At 42.2% G+C, this 14,093-nt stretch overlaps 1 protein-coding gene across 3 annotated transcripts in view; it reads left to right on the plus strand.

Moving 5' to 3' along the window:
* SGK1 (serum/glucocorticoid regulated kinase 1) overlaps window positions 1-14,093 on the plus strand; it is a 113,320-nt gene that overhangs the window by 93,418 nt on the left and 5,809 nt on the right. Inside the window, exon 1 of one of the 3 annotated variants that reach the window (XM_008580370.1) lies at window positions 12,137-12,336. The exons of 1 other annotated variant lie outside the window; for it this stretch is intronic. In XM_008580370.1, the coding sequence (XP_008578592.1) occupies window positions 12,303-12,336 (34 nt within the window). In that variant the 5' untranslated portion in view covers window positions 12,137-12,302. Of the gene's footprint in view, window positions 1-12,136; window positions 12,337-13,642; window positions 14,090-14,093 lie in introns of those variants that run through there. One more of the 3 variants, XM_008580352.1, reaches the window with a different exon arrangement.

Consider the following 14,093-nt stretch of genomic DNA (forward strand, 5'->3'; position numbering starts at 1 on the left):
TCAGAAAGGATTGCTCTCTGAGGAAAAATAATTGGCTCGTATGGGGAAGATAAGATCTTAGATTCAGTAGTATCATGTTCTAACAAGACTAAATGTTTTAGACACTTTTACTATTGTTCCTAGAAGAAATCTAACTAAAATAATAATAATACATAATAATAATAATGACTGTACAGATGTAATTCTTTTTCCAAATGTTTTTGATCTGAGGTTGGTTGAATCCAGGAATGCAGGACCCATGAATATGGAAAGCCTACTGTACTTATAATGTGGTAAAAAGAAAGAAAAGAATACTTTTGCTTTTAAAAGGTAAAGTTGAGGCTTATTAAATGGAATGTGACAAACTGGATTTATGTTGATGTATAAAAATGTATATAAACAACAAGATTTGAAGAATAAATTTCAAATAGGCCTTAGATTTTTTAAGCAATATTTTACAAGCTGTGAAATAGAACCATTGATAGAAATAGTTTTGTTTCTTTGGAATAGTCATTTGCTCTAAATAAGTATATAGTACAGCATGATTTTCAACATAAAATTTCATAAACCATAACAAATAATATTATGCAACTTAAGTGACCATATTTATTTAACTTAGAAGCTTAGGCATTATTTATAATTCCCATCTTTTGCTCTCATCTATTTAATTTCTTCTCTGTAATTATACAAAAGCTTTTTTTTTTTTACAAAGAAAAATCTTTTTGTTCCTTTACTTGGTCATCATTTCAAAAGCCTATTTTTATTATTTCAGATTTTATTTCTATCTTCTGTGAAGTGATTATGAAACAAGATTGGTGTTATCACAAAAAAAAATTTGTTTATTTTTTTAATTCATTATTACAAAGCATACTTATTCTTTGTGCCTCTTATCCAAACTCTCCCCATTCCCCCTCCCCCTCCACCCTCTAATAACCATAGATTTTTTTCTCTCTTTCTGATAGATTAACTGTTTCTCTGTTGACTTGTTGCCTAGATGATCTGTCCAGTACTGAGACAGGTGTGTTCAGGTCCCCCACTGTTATCATATAGCAGATGCTTCTTCTATTACTCTGGAGTGTGCTTTGTGGAGAAAGAGGGTCTCTGCTGGTGCCTCTCCTTGTGTCAATGCAGTCGTGTGTCTGGCGTGCCATCTGCATGGTGGCTGTGATGTTTGCTATAGTAACTAGCCGCTTTTGCAGCAGCCATGACAAGTGTGGTGGCTATGGTGGGCTACCCATGTGGAAATGGTGTTTTTGGTGTGCTCTTTACCTGGTTGTGGTTGGGTGCACTTCCCCTGGCTCCATACCTCAGGACCCTGGCCACAAAAAAATTTATATGACAGAAGTATCTAATATATCTGAAACCCTTGTCCAAAAACCATCAAAGAGTTCATTTACGATAACTAATCTTATTTGTTAAGAGGATTCTATAATCACAATTCAAAAACAAGTAATTCTATGAAAAGGGTCTGATGTTATAATGATGTGCTCTCAGAAAATTAGGCTGTGAAAGCTAATCATAGAAGTTATGATGCTTATAAAATCCAGCATGTGATGATAAAAACAAAAATGAATTTACTCCTCTGAACTAGTCTAGAGTAACTATCTCCCGACAGTAACTATGTCACCCGAGCAAAGGGTCAAAGCTTTTAATGTTCATCTTAGAGTTTTAAAGCTGAGAAATAAATATACAACAGGAGAAATTATGGTGGGCTCAGTAGAGAGAGGATTTATTCATCAAATCCATATAGTATTTACTGAGCATCGATTGTGTGCAAGGACTATGTTAGAAAGTGGGGAAAGACATCTGCACAAAACAATCCTGCTCTCTAGGTATCTCATGTCTGGAAAATGTAAGAATGTATGCAGACTCCAAAAGTCCCTGCTGAGCAGAGGGGGTTGTCACTAGCGGTGAGGAGACCAGAGGGCAGGAGCTTCAAAACTTTGAGGTCAGCTATGTGGAAAAAGAATGGGATTCTTGTCATGTCTCTTGCAATTCTAGGAGCAGCCTAAAGTGACAGACATCAAAAAGTCACATTTCTTCAGGTCTCTTTCAAGGCAGCAGAAGAACTAAGGTGCCATGCATCGGCACCAAGTGTCTGGCATCTTCACATTGCCAGCTTGTGGCGATACTGTGGGAAGAATAAAACTCCAAAGTTTCCACAAAAATTGTCCAGTGCTAAGACAATGCTTTTCGTGTTTTTACTCACTATTTCAAATATATTAAGAGAATGGTCAGGTAGTGTAAATAGGGCATCACGGTAATGTCTCTTTGAACTTTTACTTACCGAGCTGATGCAGCACCCAGTTTTCATAGTGTTACAAAGAGTGTTGCAAATTATTCACTAAAACAGGGGTGGGAGGAAACAAAAACAACAAAACCCAAACATTAACGCTAGACAGAAGAGTTCTAAAAATAGTGAACTGTGTTCTGAAATCAAAGCGCTAAGAAAGCAGCAAATGAAGATGTAGAATCCTCAGGAAATAAAAATCCAGGTGCTTAGTATGAAATCACTGTTTTATTGCATTGCATTTTTGTGTCTCTGTGTGAGGTAAAGCCTGTGTCACACCCTTGCATTATAAATGACACAACCGACTTACTGATACTATTGCACATGTATATCTATAATCACAGAAGTGGAGAGCTGCAGCCACAGGCCCTTTTCTAGAACATACCTAAAGGACAGTGGTGAAGGGGAATCCTCCCAGTGGGCTGAACTTCAGGCAGAGTACCTGGTGGTTCATCTTGTTTGGAAGGACAAATGGCCAGACATGTGATAATATACCGATTTATAGGCTGTGACCAATGGTTTGGCTGGAAGATCAGGAACATGAAAGATATATGGTTGAAAACTTGTTGATGAAGAGATTTGGGGGAGTGGTATGTGGACAGAGTTCTCTGAATGGGCAAAAATGTGTGAAGATATTTGTGTCCCATTTTAGTGCTCATCAAAGGGTGACTTCAGCAGAGGGATTGTTTAATAATCACGTGGATGAGATGACCCATTCAGTAGATCCTAGTCAGCCTCTTTCCCCAGTCACTCCTGTCTTCACCTGATGTGGGTGCATGAATAAAGTGGCTGTGGTGCCAGGGATGGAGGTTTGCATGGACTTCCACTCACCAAGACTGACCTGGCTGTGGCCACTATTAGGTGCCCAATTTGTTAGCAGCAGAGACCAACACTGAGTTCCTAATATGGTACCACTGCCCATGATAATCATCCAGCTACCTGGTTGCAAGTTGATTACACTGGACCATTTCCAACATGGAAGGGGCAATGTTTTGTTCTTACTAGAATAGACACCTCCTCTGGACATGGATTTGCCTTTTCTGCACACAATGCTTCTGCCAAAACTTCCATTCATGGGCTTACGGAATGCCTTATCTACCATCATGCTATTCCACATAGCATTGCTTCTGATCATGAAACCCACTTCACAGCAGAGGAAGAGCAGCAATGGGCCTGTGCTCATGGAAGTCACTGGTCTTACCACGTTCCCTGCAACCCTGAAGGAGCTGGTTTGATAGAATGGTGGAATGGCCTTTTGAAGATGTAGTTACAGTGCCAGGTAGTTGGCAATGCCTTGCAGGGAATTAGCATCCAATGTATGGTACTATTTCTCCCATAGCCAGGATTCATGGTCTAGGAATCAAATGGTAGAAATGGGAGTGGCACCACTTACCATTACGCCTAGTGGCCCACTACCAAAGTTTTTGCTTCCTGTTCCTACAACCTTGTGCTCTGCTGGCCTAGGGGTCTTAATTCCAAATGGAGGCATGCTTCCCAGGAGACACGACAATTATTCCACTGAACCGGAAGTTAAGACTGCCACACAGCTACTTTGGGCTCCTCATGCTCCTAAATCAATAGGCAAAGAAAGGAGTTAGTATGCTTGCTGGGGTGATTAATCCTGACTATCAAGGAGAAATTGGACTGCTACTCTACAATGGAGATAAGGAAGAGTATGCCTGGAGTACAAGAGATTACTTAGGGTGTCTTTTAGTATTTAAAAAAAAAGATTAAAAATGGAAACTAATTCAGGCAGAACTACGAATGGCCCAGACCATTAGTGCCCTGTGATTAAAATGCCCTGTGATTAAAAATGGAGACTAATCCAGGCAGAACTATTAATGGCCCAGATTAGAAATAGAAACTAATCCAGGCAGAACTACTAATAGCCCAGACCCTTCAGGAATGAAGGTTCAGGTCACCCCACAAGGTGAAGAACCATGACTGGCTGAGGTGCTTGCTGAAGTCAAAAGAAATATGAAATGGGTAGCAGAAGAGGGTAGTCATAAATACCAGGTATGACATGTGACCAGTTACAGAAACTAGGACTGTAATTACCATGAGTATTTCTTCCTTATTTTGTTATGAATACGTTTGCATGTGTTTGTGCATTGAGTAAATGTCTTCGTTTTCTTTCCTCTCATATCTCATTATTGTGTAACATAAGATGTGATATGATTTGAATGTTTATATCCCCCCAAAATTCATGTTGAAATCCTCATCCCCAAGGTGATGGTAATAGGAGGTAGGGCCTTTTGGAGGTGATTAGGTCATGGGGGCAGAGCCCTCATGAATAGGATTAGTGCCCTTACAAAAGAGGCCTAAGAGAGACCCTTCATTCTTGTACCATGTGAGGACACAGTGAGAAAGCACCATCTATGAATCAGGAAACAGGCTCTCACCAGATACTGCATCTGCCAGTGCCTTGATCTTGGACTTCCAGCATCCAGCACTGTGAGAATTAAGTTTCTGTTGTTTATAAGCCACCCAGTCTATGCATTCTGTTAAAGAAGTCTGAACAGACTAAGACAAGACATATCGACTTTACATCATAGTATTTATGTATTGTAAACTTTAGATGATATATTTAAGTTACAGGATATCAAGGAGAAGAGTATATATCACCCAAGGACTTTGCATTGTCTTCTGCAGAAAGGGTTAGTGTGTTTTTGGTCATATGCAGTGTAGTTGTATTATGTTAGGTGAAAGTTTGACCTTGTTTTTGTCTTTATTTGGTGATTAAGTTTGATTTAAGGAGATGAGTATGAGTGCCAAGTTAACAAGGGGTGGACTTGTGATAGTGAATTTTATATGTCAACTTGGCTGGGCCATGGTGCTCATATATTTGGTCAAACATTATTCTGGATGCTTCTGTGAGGGTGTTTGTTGGATGGGATTAACATTTAAATCAGTGGACTTTGAGTAAAGCAGACTTTCCTCTGTAATATGGGTGGCCCTCATCCAAATTGTTGAAGGCCTTAGAACAAAGACCAACCTCTCCCAAGCAAGAAGAAATTTTGTCAGCAGACAGCCTTTGAACCTGAACTGCAACATTGGCTCTTTCCTGGGTCTCCAGTCTGCTGGCCCACCCTGCAGATTTAATGTAATTTAATTAAGTGTGTGTGTGTGTGTGTGTGTGTGTGTGTGTGTGTGTGTGTGTGTGTGTGTGGCTGGCTGATAAGGAGATCTAAACCCTTGACCTTGGTGTTGTAACACTGCGCTTTAACCAACTGAGCTAACTAGCCAGGCTTCACTCTGCAGATTTTAGACTTGACAGCTCCCATAACTGCATAAGCCAATTTCTTCAAATACACACGGACACACACATACGTACACGCATACATACACACATCGTATTGATTCTGTTTCTCTAGAGAACCTTGACTAATACAGATTTGTACATATAAGAGTACTACTTCAAAATTTGTAGAAAAATTGAGTTAAAATATGAATCGTTCCATGAACTTTTTGAAGATCCCTTATATATATAAAATCACAGAGATATGGAAATGCAATTATCACCAACGTGGTATGAAGTGTCTGCACCACTTGCTCATGTGCTGTGGCTCTTGCCATTTCTGACACCATAATGGTCATTCTGCTATTGCTTTCTTTTTAGTGGCTGGCTGGTTCAGGGATCCGTGTTACTGCTTTAAAACTACTTTGCCCCAGCTGGCACTGTATAATAGAGACCTTTTATCCAGGCCTTATCATTGTGTAGAGACAGATATTTTGAAAGGATATAAAGTACAAGGGTTTTGTGCTAAATGTTCATTTAGACTTTCTGGCAATATGAAAGTTATGGAAGAGCCTTATGATTGCAAAGGAAGAAAATATGCTGTGAAGTGGCTGTGTTATCCCTTGTGTCCCCAGGCTGAATGAAAAGTTCTGAAACTCTTGGGTAAGCTGTTTGAAGGACAAGAGTCAAATAGGTTGCAACTGCATGCTTTTCTATAAACCAAATTCATATGGTGCTATTAGTGGAGAGAGTTTTCCTTCCCTTTATTCCTACATATCTGCAAACCCAGTGTGATATTTTGCTGCCGTCGTCTATGGGAGGAGGGAGGGGGGCTACTTTAACAGGTTATACAAGGCAGCTGTAGATGCTGGCACTGAGTAGAGACCTTGGGAGCTCCAGGGTATGAACTGAACTATGAACTGAAATTTGCCATTTGTGGAAAAATGACTTATTACCACTTTCTGTAAACTCTAAAGAGAGGGCTATTCTCTTCAATAAACTGCCCAGTGTCTCATGAATGTGGTCAGTCCAGCACCTGCAAAACTGGGGAGGCTGATAAAGGGAACAGGCCAGAGGGCTGTCAGCTGCAAATAGAAGCTAAGCATCATGGGACCTATTGGGATTCTCTCTTTAAAATTCTATCTTCATAGTCAGCAAAGAATTTGGGGGTAAAGGAGAATTTGGGTGGCAGTGTTACAAGGAAGGAAAAAAGAAGATTCATTTTTCTGATTCGTTAAAAGATTCTCTGTGGTTCCAGGAACAAAAGGTTAAGTTGGCATTTGGCCAAGATGAAGGGGGTGGGGCGATATAGTTTAGATGGTCACCCTCACAGTGGTTTGATGTTCTGAATTTTCCAAAATTTCTATTGAATGTCATCTGTAGAAAAAAGCATGTACTTCAGTTTTCTTGAAAAATAGTTACTCAATATGATTGTTTAATGATCCCATTGGACCGAAAGAACAGCCTTGTTTTTAAAAATCTTTATTGTACATTATTCCTAAAATCACTTCCTCAGTTTTCTGAGGGATTGAGTAGCATAATACTACTCAATAAGTTATTATGAGTAGTAGTATGCTATACTTATTATGTAATAAGATAGCTAACTCTGAGGGTTTTTTGTTTTGTTTTGTTTTGCTTTTCAGTGGGATGTAAAGCCACTGCTGGGAAAATGCACCCTTGATTATATTAGGTGAAGGGAGGAAAACTAACTTTGGTTGAGAACCAGCCATGTGCCCAGCAATATGTAAGGGTCATGTTATTAAACCATTTTATTGGTCAAACACTTTCTAGGGGCCAGGCACTATTCTGGGGACTAGAGATTCTGTGGAGAATAAGGCAGATACATTCCCTGTCTCACAGAGACTACTTGCTAGTTGGAAGAGACCAATGATAAACCCAAGAAAAATGGCAGGTAATGAAACTAACATGCAGATAATTGAAGCAGGGTGAGTGATGGAGGATGGCCAGCTGGTTACTTTAGGTTCAGTGTGTAAGTGGCGTTTACTTGGAGGTGTGAATGGTGAGCAGGAGCAGGAGAAAAGCATTCCAGGTGGGGCATAGCATAGACAAAGCCCCTCTGGTGGACATAGCTTGGCCTGCAGGAGGAACAGAGAGGCCAAGATAGCAGCAGCCTGGAGGGCAAGGGGGAGACAAGACAACAGGGCTGGGGGGCATGCAGTATGTTAGTCAGGTGAGAAGTAGGAATTGGGCTGCCTGGTCTTCAAGGAACTCAGGGTTCAGAGAGAAGTCAGACATTTAGCCATGTGAACAGCTTTGGGCCTCTAGAAGTTCCTTTTGGATTTATTTACTTTTCCTAGATATCACAGAACTGTGCAACATCTGAGTTGCGGGAGACCTTCCAGCTCATTCCTCACTTGAAAAAGTAGATATTCTAAATGGTCAAACACGCTCAAGACTGTATTTTAATAACATTAAGGCATAGCTGGGCCTCAGGAAAGAAAAGTAGAAATGAAATATCTGAAGCTCAAACTTGGTTTTGGGGAAAGTGCTCTTCAATTTAACAAAATACAGGGCAGGCCCATGGCTTACTTGGGAGAGCCTGGTGCTGACAACACCAAGGCAAGGGTTAAGATCCCCTTACCGGTCATTTTTTTAGGGAAAAAACAAAACAAAAAACTAAACTACAGACCGTGCCTTCCCGAGTGCCGCCACCCCGGCGTCCTTGTTAGACCCAGGGCTTAGCACAGTGCCTGCCACAAAAGAGGCGCTCCCAGGTATCTGAATGAGTGAAAATAGCAGAGCCCAAGATCAGTTGGAGCTTGCCCTCTTCTCCTTCCTGGAAAATAAGCCAAATGACCTAGAAAATGCATCTTTTGCCTTGGCTGTCCTTCTCTGTGACCTTCTTTCAATGACTCCATCTTATCAATAGGCCATATTTGCATTCTGTTGTTTCCCATCCACCCTGAGCAATTAAAAACTTCTTTGATTTAGCTTTTCCTTCAAACACTTGATAAACAAGTATTTATTCAGTTATCACAGCATTTAGTTCTTTGATACAGTGCATTCAGGAGTATTGTCTGTGGGAGAGACTGAATGGAGAAGGAAGCTTGAAGAACAGAGTGGATAACCTCCCAGGCCCTCCATGGAATTCCTCGCACACGGGCTTGTCTATGGCCCAGCAGGTGAAGTGTCCCGTGCTGCTCAGGAGCTTTAATCAACAGCACATGACCACTCGATGTGTTATTTCCATTTGTTGGAGCCCTTGTGTTGTGGGATGGTATTCTGTTCATAGTTGTGATGTGTGTAGGGTAGAGGTGGCAAATATAGAAACATATCTTCTATATGAGATTCCATCTTGAGAGAGGTTCTTACTAAGTTGTTCATTTCATTATTTTTCACAATTTACCTGAGGTATGTATTACTATTTCCACGACACAGATTACAAGGTTAAGGTTTAGAGAATACCCTGTCCAAGGTGTCACAGGTAGCATGCCTCAGCTGTAGCTGACTACAGTGTGCCACAAAGAGCCCTGCCACCAGCATGTTACTGGCACTCCGGAGCTTGATGTATGTAGCTTGTGTTCAAGACTGAAATCAAAAGGAAGCTCACTACACTACTTTACTTTAAAGGGATGCTGGCAACCCTCTGCCCATCGTCCCCATCACTGGTTTTTCCACTGTTGGTTACTATTATATTTATCTTCTCTTGCTACTGCAATTTGCAGGCAGAGTTTACAGGAAACAGTCCTGACGGGTGGCCTGAGCTTCTGCTACTTCTTGCTAGACTGATTGATTATAGGGTCAGAAATGGGAGAGAGTTGGGGGACAGATTTACCATGAGCAAATTAAAGCTTTCAGGTTTCACTTTAGTTTGACAAAAGATGTCCACCAGTAATTTAGATTCCTATTTACTATGGGCACTTTGTAAATAAGGTATGGGTGAAAGAGAGCCCTTTATAATAACTGTCTTCATGTAGGTTACAATTTTTATATGTGTGTCTCAAGATGAATTTGACCAGCAAAGGAATTCCAACTCCTGTGCTGCCTGGACTCAGAGGCTGGGCAGCAGGACTTCGAAGGGAAGGAGATGCACATGTCGGTTCACCCTGCACAGAGTGAAGGGAGAAGAGGCAGACCAGGCTAGATGTAGTGGGGAGGCCCCTCACCCCAAAGCTCTCTGACCTGCTCCTTGCCACAATGCTCGACATTTTATCACTACAAATTAATTTTTGAATTTGTCAACAAATGGCCTTTTAAAATGCAAACACCTACAATATATAAAGATTTCAGTAAGGCCATAGTCCTCTTGAGTTTAGGAAGTGACAGATAATATTGAATTTTGACTTAAATTTTTAAAAAATTTATTCTTTTATTCAAGCTAGTGCATCATTTTTCATAATCAAATGGAAAGTTCCCTGGACATCATTTTCCAGGTCTATCCTGAAAGCCAAATATAAAGTGGTACAGACATGTACTATTTACCCTTCATATTGTATTCTATTTGTTTGTTTGGGTTTTTTTATTATTATTATTCATATTGTGTTCTAATGGATGGTTATTTTTAATTTTTAGTTATTGTTTATTGAATTATGCTAACTCAGACACTGACAACATAGATCCATTGGCTTGTTGCTATCTAGATTCTCATTCCTCCCATGTCAGGATCTCTCACTGTCTTCCCCTCTTTAATTTTTTCCCCGATTGACATGAAAATTTTACTACAAAATCATGTCCCTACCCTCCCATCAACCTTCCTGTGGCCTCACTTTCTAGAAGGGATGGGAATAGAACGTTGGTGTTATCATCTCTGTGTCTGAAAAAAAAATAAGCCCTGCAATAAATAAAGCATGCAGTTTCTGGGGTTTTAATAATTCTTAACACTTCTTATTAAAGATAGCGTATTCTTCTCTTCTCTTAGTTATCTATTGTGTCACATTTTTATCGTCTTTATGCATGTCAATTTTGACTATTATGAATATGGAAGATAATAACCATTATAGAACCACTGTTCTATACAGACATTTAAATAACCACCATTTCTAGTTATTTGTCTATAATAGCTACCATGAATAAACTCATTTCTCATCATCGTTTTCTGTTTGATGAGTACTACGAAAAAAGACATGCACTTGGTGACAACCTTCATCAAAAACTGATCTGTTCAGTTGCTCTCTAGAGTGATAATTATGTTTTCTGGTATTTCTAGGGACTTTCTTTGAGGATGCTCCAGGGAATTGTTTCTATTTGCATCAACATATGAATCAAAAAGTGTGGAAACCTAAACTGTGCATAGGTTGTTCAAGAATTTGTGGTACTTTGAGCAATACAAAACAATTATATTGCCCTGTTATCAATGGAAGATATTATATTTAGGAAATCAAGACTAACACAGCTGACACATTTAAGAAGTAGTCCAAGGGTGGATATAGTTAAGTCCTTTTAAAAATATTTTTCAAAATATTTCTTCTAATATGTATGTTGAGAAATGTCAGTAATTGGGAGCCTTGAAATTTAATGGAAAAAGTCATATTTTGATAAAGCTTTCAGATTTTAGTGTTAGTAGTCCATCATTAAGGAGAAATAAAGTAGAGGAGCGAAAATACAATTTTCTGAAATATTAAAATGCACAGGCACTGGATATATTTTGTCTCAGTGCAAACTTTACATCTTGGTGAATCATTTTCATTTGAGAGTTTTGATTTCAGTTTTCCTAGCACTGAGGCATAGATGTGAGATGATTGGCTTGGGAGTGTGGAGAGGTAATTAGTCTATTTCATATGAAGCCCTCTTTATTTCCTATGACTGCACAAGGTGTTGTAGAGAAATTCTCTGGAACTGACTAAAGCCAAGAGAGAAGTGGGGGAAATCATGCATTCTGGTGTGGTTCTCCCAGAGAACTCGATCGCCCTCTAGGTTGCATTTACAAGCAGAGTTGGTAAGGCAGCTCTGGCCATTTCGCCTCTAGGGAATAAGGGAAGGGGCCAGACTTCTCCCGGTAGGAGGAATATCTGGACCAAAGAAAGTCTGGCGACAGGAAGGAAGAACAGATCAAGTGTTTGAATAGCAGCCACAGAGTAACTTAAAGCCTATGCGGTGTTAACAGGCCCGCGTCGCATACAGTTCCCCCCCTCCCAACACCCCACCGCCGTGTGTCACCTTCCTGTTCGGAAGTCTTAGTAGGTTGCTGGGACAGAACAGGGGGCGCCTGCTCCACCCATCAGGTATCCGGTTGGAAGAAAAGCCAGTCTCAACAACTTGCTTCTCCCCATTAAATGATAAGTTTAGCAGACCATCCGGCTCCGAGTGCTGAACATGAGGGTAGGGGAGGAAGAGGCCCATCAGACGTTCCTTTTCTGTTCCAACCACAAATCATATAGTTGTGCCTCTTCTCCATTCCACTTAGAGCCCTCTGACTTGAAGTCTACATTCCCTCCTGGAATGCATGCCGCAGAGCTTCTCTGAGAAAATGAACCCGTGCATGTGTTTTGAGTTTTTTCTGGACTGATTTGTGATGATAATCAGTTAAGTTACATTTCTTGTGTGTCTCGCTGGAGATGTAATAAAATCTAGGCTGCTAATGACTGTAATTTTCTGGGTGATGTTGCAATGGGGGGAATAAATGGCCCAGTGTTGAACTTCACAGCTTGCTTTTATATAAAGTGGGGTTCATGAGAGAACAGGGACACTTGCTTCTGGCTCGTCCTCTCTTGTCATCTCAGAGCTCCCAGCCTTATCAGAGGCACATAGCAGGGAGGCTACTTCAGCCATAACTGAGCTCCATCTCTAGCCTCCAGAAAGTAATCCCTAACCTATGTATCCTGGACCGCCTGAAGAATGAAACAAGAGGCTATAAAATCCCCTTTGAAAGGTTCGTTCTTTTCTTGCTATAATTTGAATGGGTGGGTGGAACAAAGATGAAGTGGGGTTCAGGGAAAGTCTCTAATGGAAATTTTCTTACTTGAATGTTTTCAAACAAACAAGCAAAAATCTTTGTGTTGTGCGCATTAATCTTCCTGGACATTCTGAGCAAAATTTGCCCTCTCAAGAGGGGAAGGAACCTGGTGGGAGCAGGGCTGGCTGGGCTAGGCTAGAGGAATGGTGGAACGTGGGATGGGGGCTGCAGGGGTATCGGCAATAACAAAGTCATCTTCTATGAAGAGTGCATGCAAGAGGAAGCAGACATGGGCCAGTTACTGTGATTTGGAAATGTCTAAACCTTGGTTTACATTGGAGCCTTCATTTCCGGCAATAAGAAGTGTGTTTTTAAGAGTGGGTACTGAAATTTCCTCGCCAGTCTCCAGAAGGGAGGATGTGCGTTCCTTTCTCCCAGCTTGAGGCTGCTGCAACTGAGCAAACCAAGAAGCAGTTGAGGCTAAAGATCATATTAGGGCAATTGAGGTGGTTGTGCCTGCAAAACAAATCCCTGCCCAAGACCAAGGAAAAAGTGCTTCACATGTTATTCCTGGTTTGACAGCTGGTATTTCAGGGCTTGTCAGATCCAGTAGGCAACTCTAAAATGGAAGGGCCCTGGAAGCAAGGGGTCACGGCAGGGCAGCCACCGCAGACAGCACCAGCGAGCGCCAGGTACCGGGACCTGCGAATATGGGCAACTTGTAGCTGTCTGCCCGGCTCCCGGGCCAGTCGCCGCGCTTGCGGCTTCCCGGCCCCAGCTGGCGCTCGGCGATCAGGCTGCCTCCCGGCGGGGCTACGGGGAGGCACCGGCGTGGGCATCTGCAGAGCCGGAGCTGCCGCTTAAGCTTCTCCGCTGACTCTGCTTTCTGGAGCGGAGTCATATGGTTAATCTTTCAGGAGTGAGTTTATATGGGACTTGCGAGAAACAGCGAGGTGGCAAAACTAAGACGGCTCCTGGGTCAGCCCTGAGATCAACCCGAGGAGGGGTGGGAAGATGAGGACAAGAGAAGAAGGCATGAGACTCTGTAATGTGACCTTGCAGAGTTCCAGGGAGAGACAGCGGGAGAGGAGCAGGCCCCGAGAGAGGAATCGACGACGCCTGAGTCACGCCGGGTCGCCCCTGAGCGAAGCCACCGCTCCCCTAACGGGCCACCTGCTCACGTGCTCTTGGCACGGCGGGGATTAAAAATGCAAGGAAAAAATTTACACGAACGGACGGAATGTTCTCAGAGATTACTTTAGGGGGAAAAAAAAAGCGAAATGCAGATTGTACTTTTTTTCCCGTTAGTGCAGAGACGAATTTTATTTCCGCCCCCTCCTCTCGCATTCCTGACCTCTCCCTCCCCCTTCCCTCTTTCTTTCCTTCCTTCCTCCTCTTCCAAGTTCTGGGATTTTTCAGCCTTGCTTGGTTTTGGCCAAAAGCACAAAAAAGGCGTTTTCGGAAGCAACTCGGCCGTGCACAAGGGCCATTTGTTTGTTTTGGGACTCGGGGCAGGAAATCTTGCCGGGCCTGAGTCACGGCGGCTCCTTCAAGGAAACGTCAGTGTTGGCCGGTCGCTCTCGGCCACCGCGCGCCCGCCGCCCGCTGCGCATGGGGGAGATGCAGGGCGCGCTGGCCAGGGCCCGGCTGCAGTCGCTGCTGCGGCCCCGCCACCAGAAGAGGGCCGAGGCGCAGAAAAGGAGCGAGTCCTTCCTGCTCAGCGGACTGGGTAA

The sequence above is a fragment of the Galeopterus variegatus genome, unplaced genomic scaffold, assembly GCF_000696425.1.
Source record: "Galeopterus variegatus unplaced genomic scaffold, G_variegatus-3.0.2 Scaffold85, whole genome shotgun sequence".
NCBI lineage: Eukaryota > Metazoa > Chordata > Mammalia > Dermoptera > Cynocephalidae > Galeopterus > Galeopterus variegatus.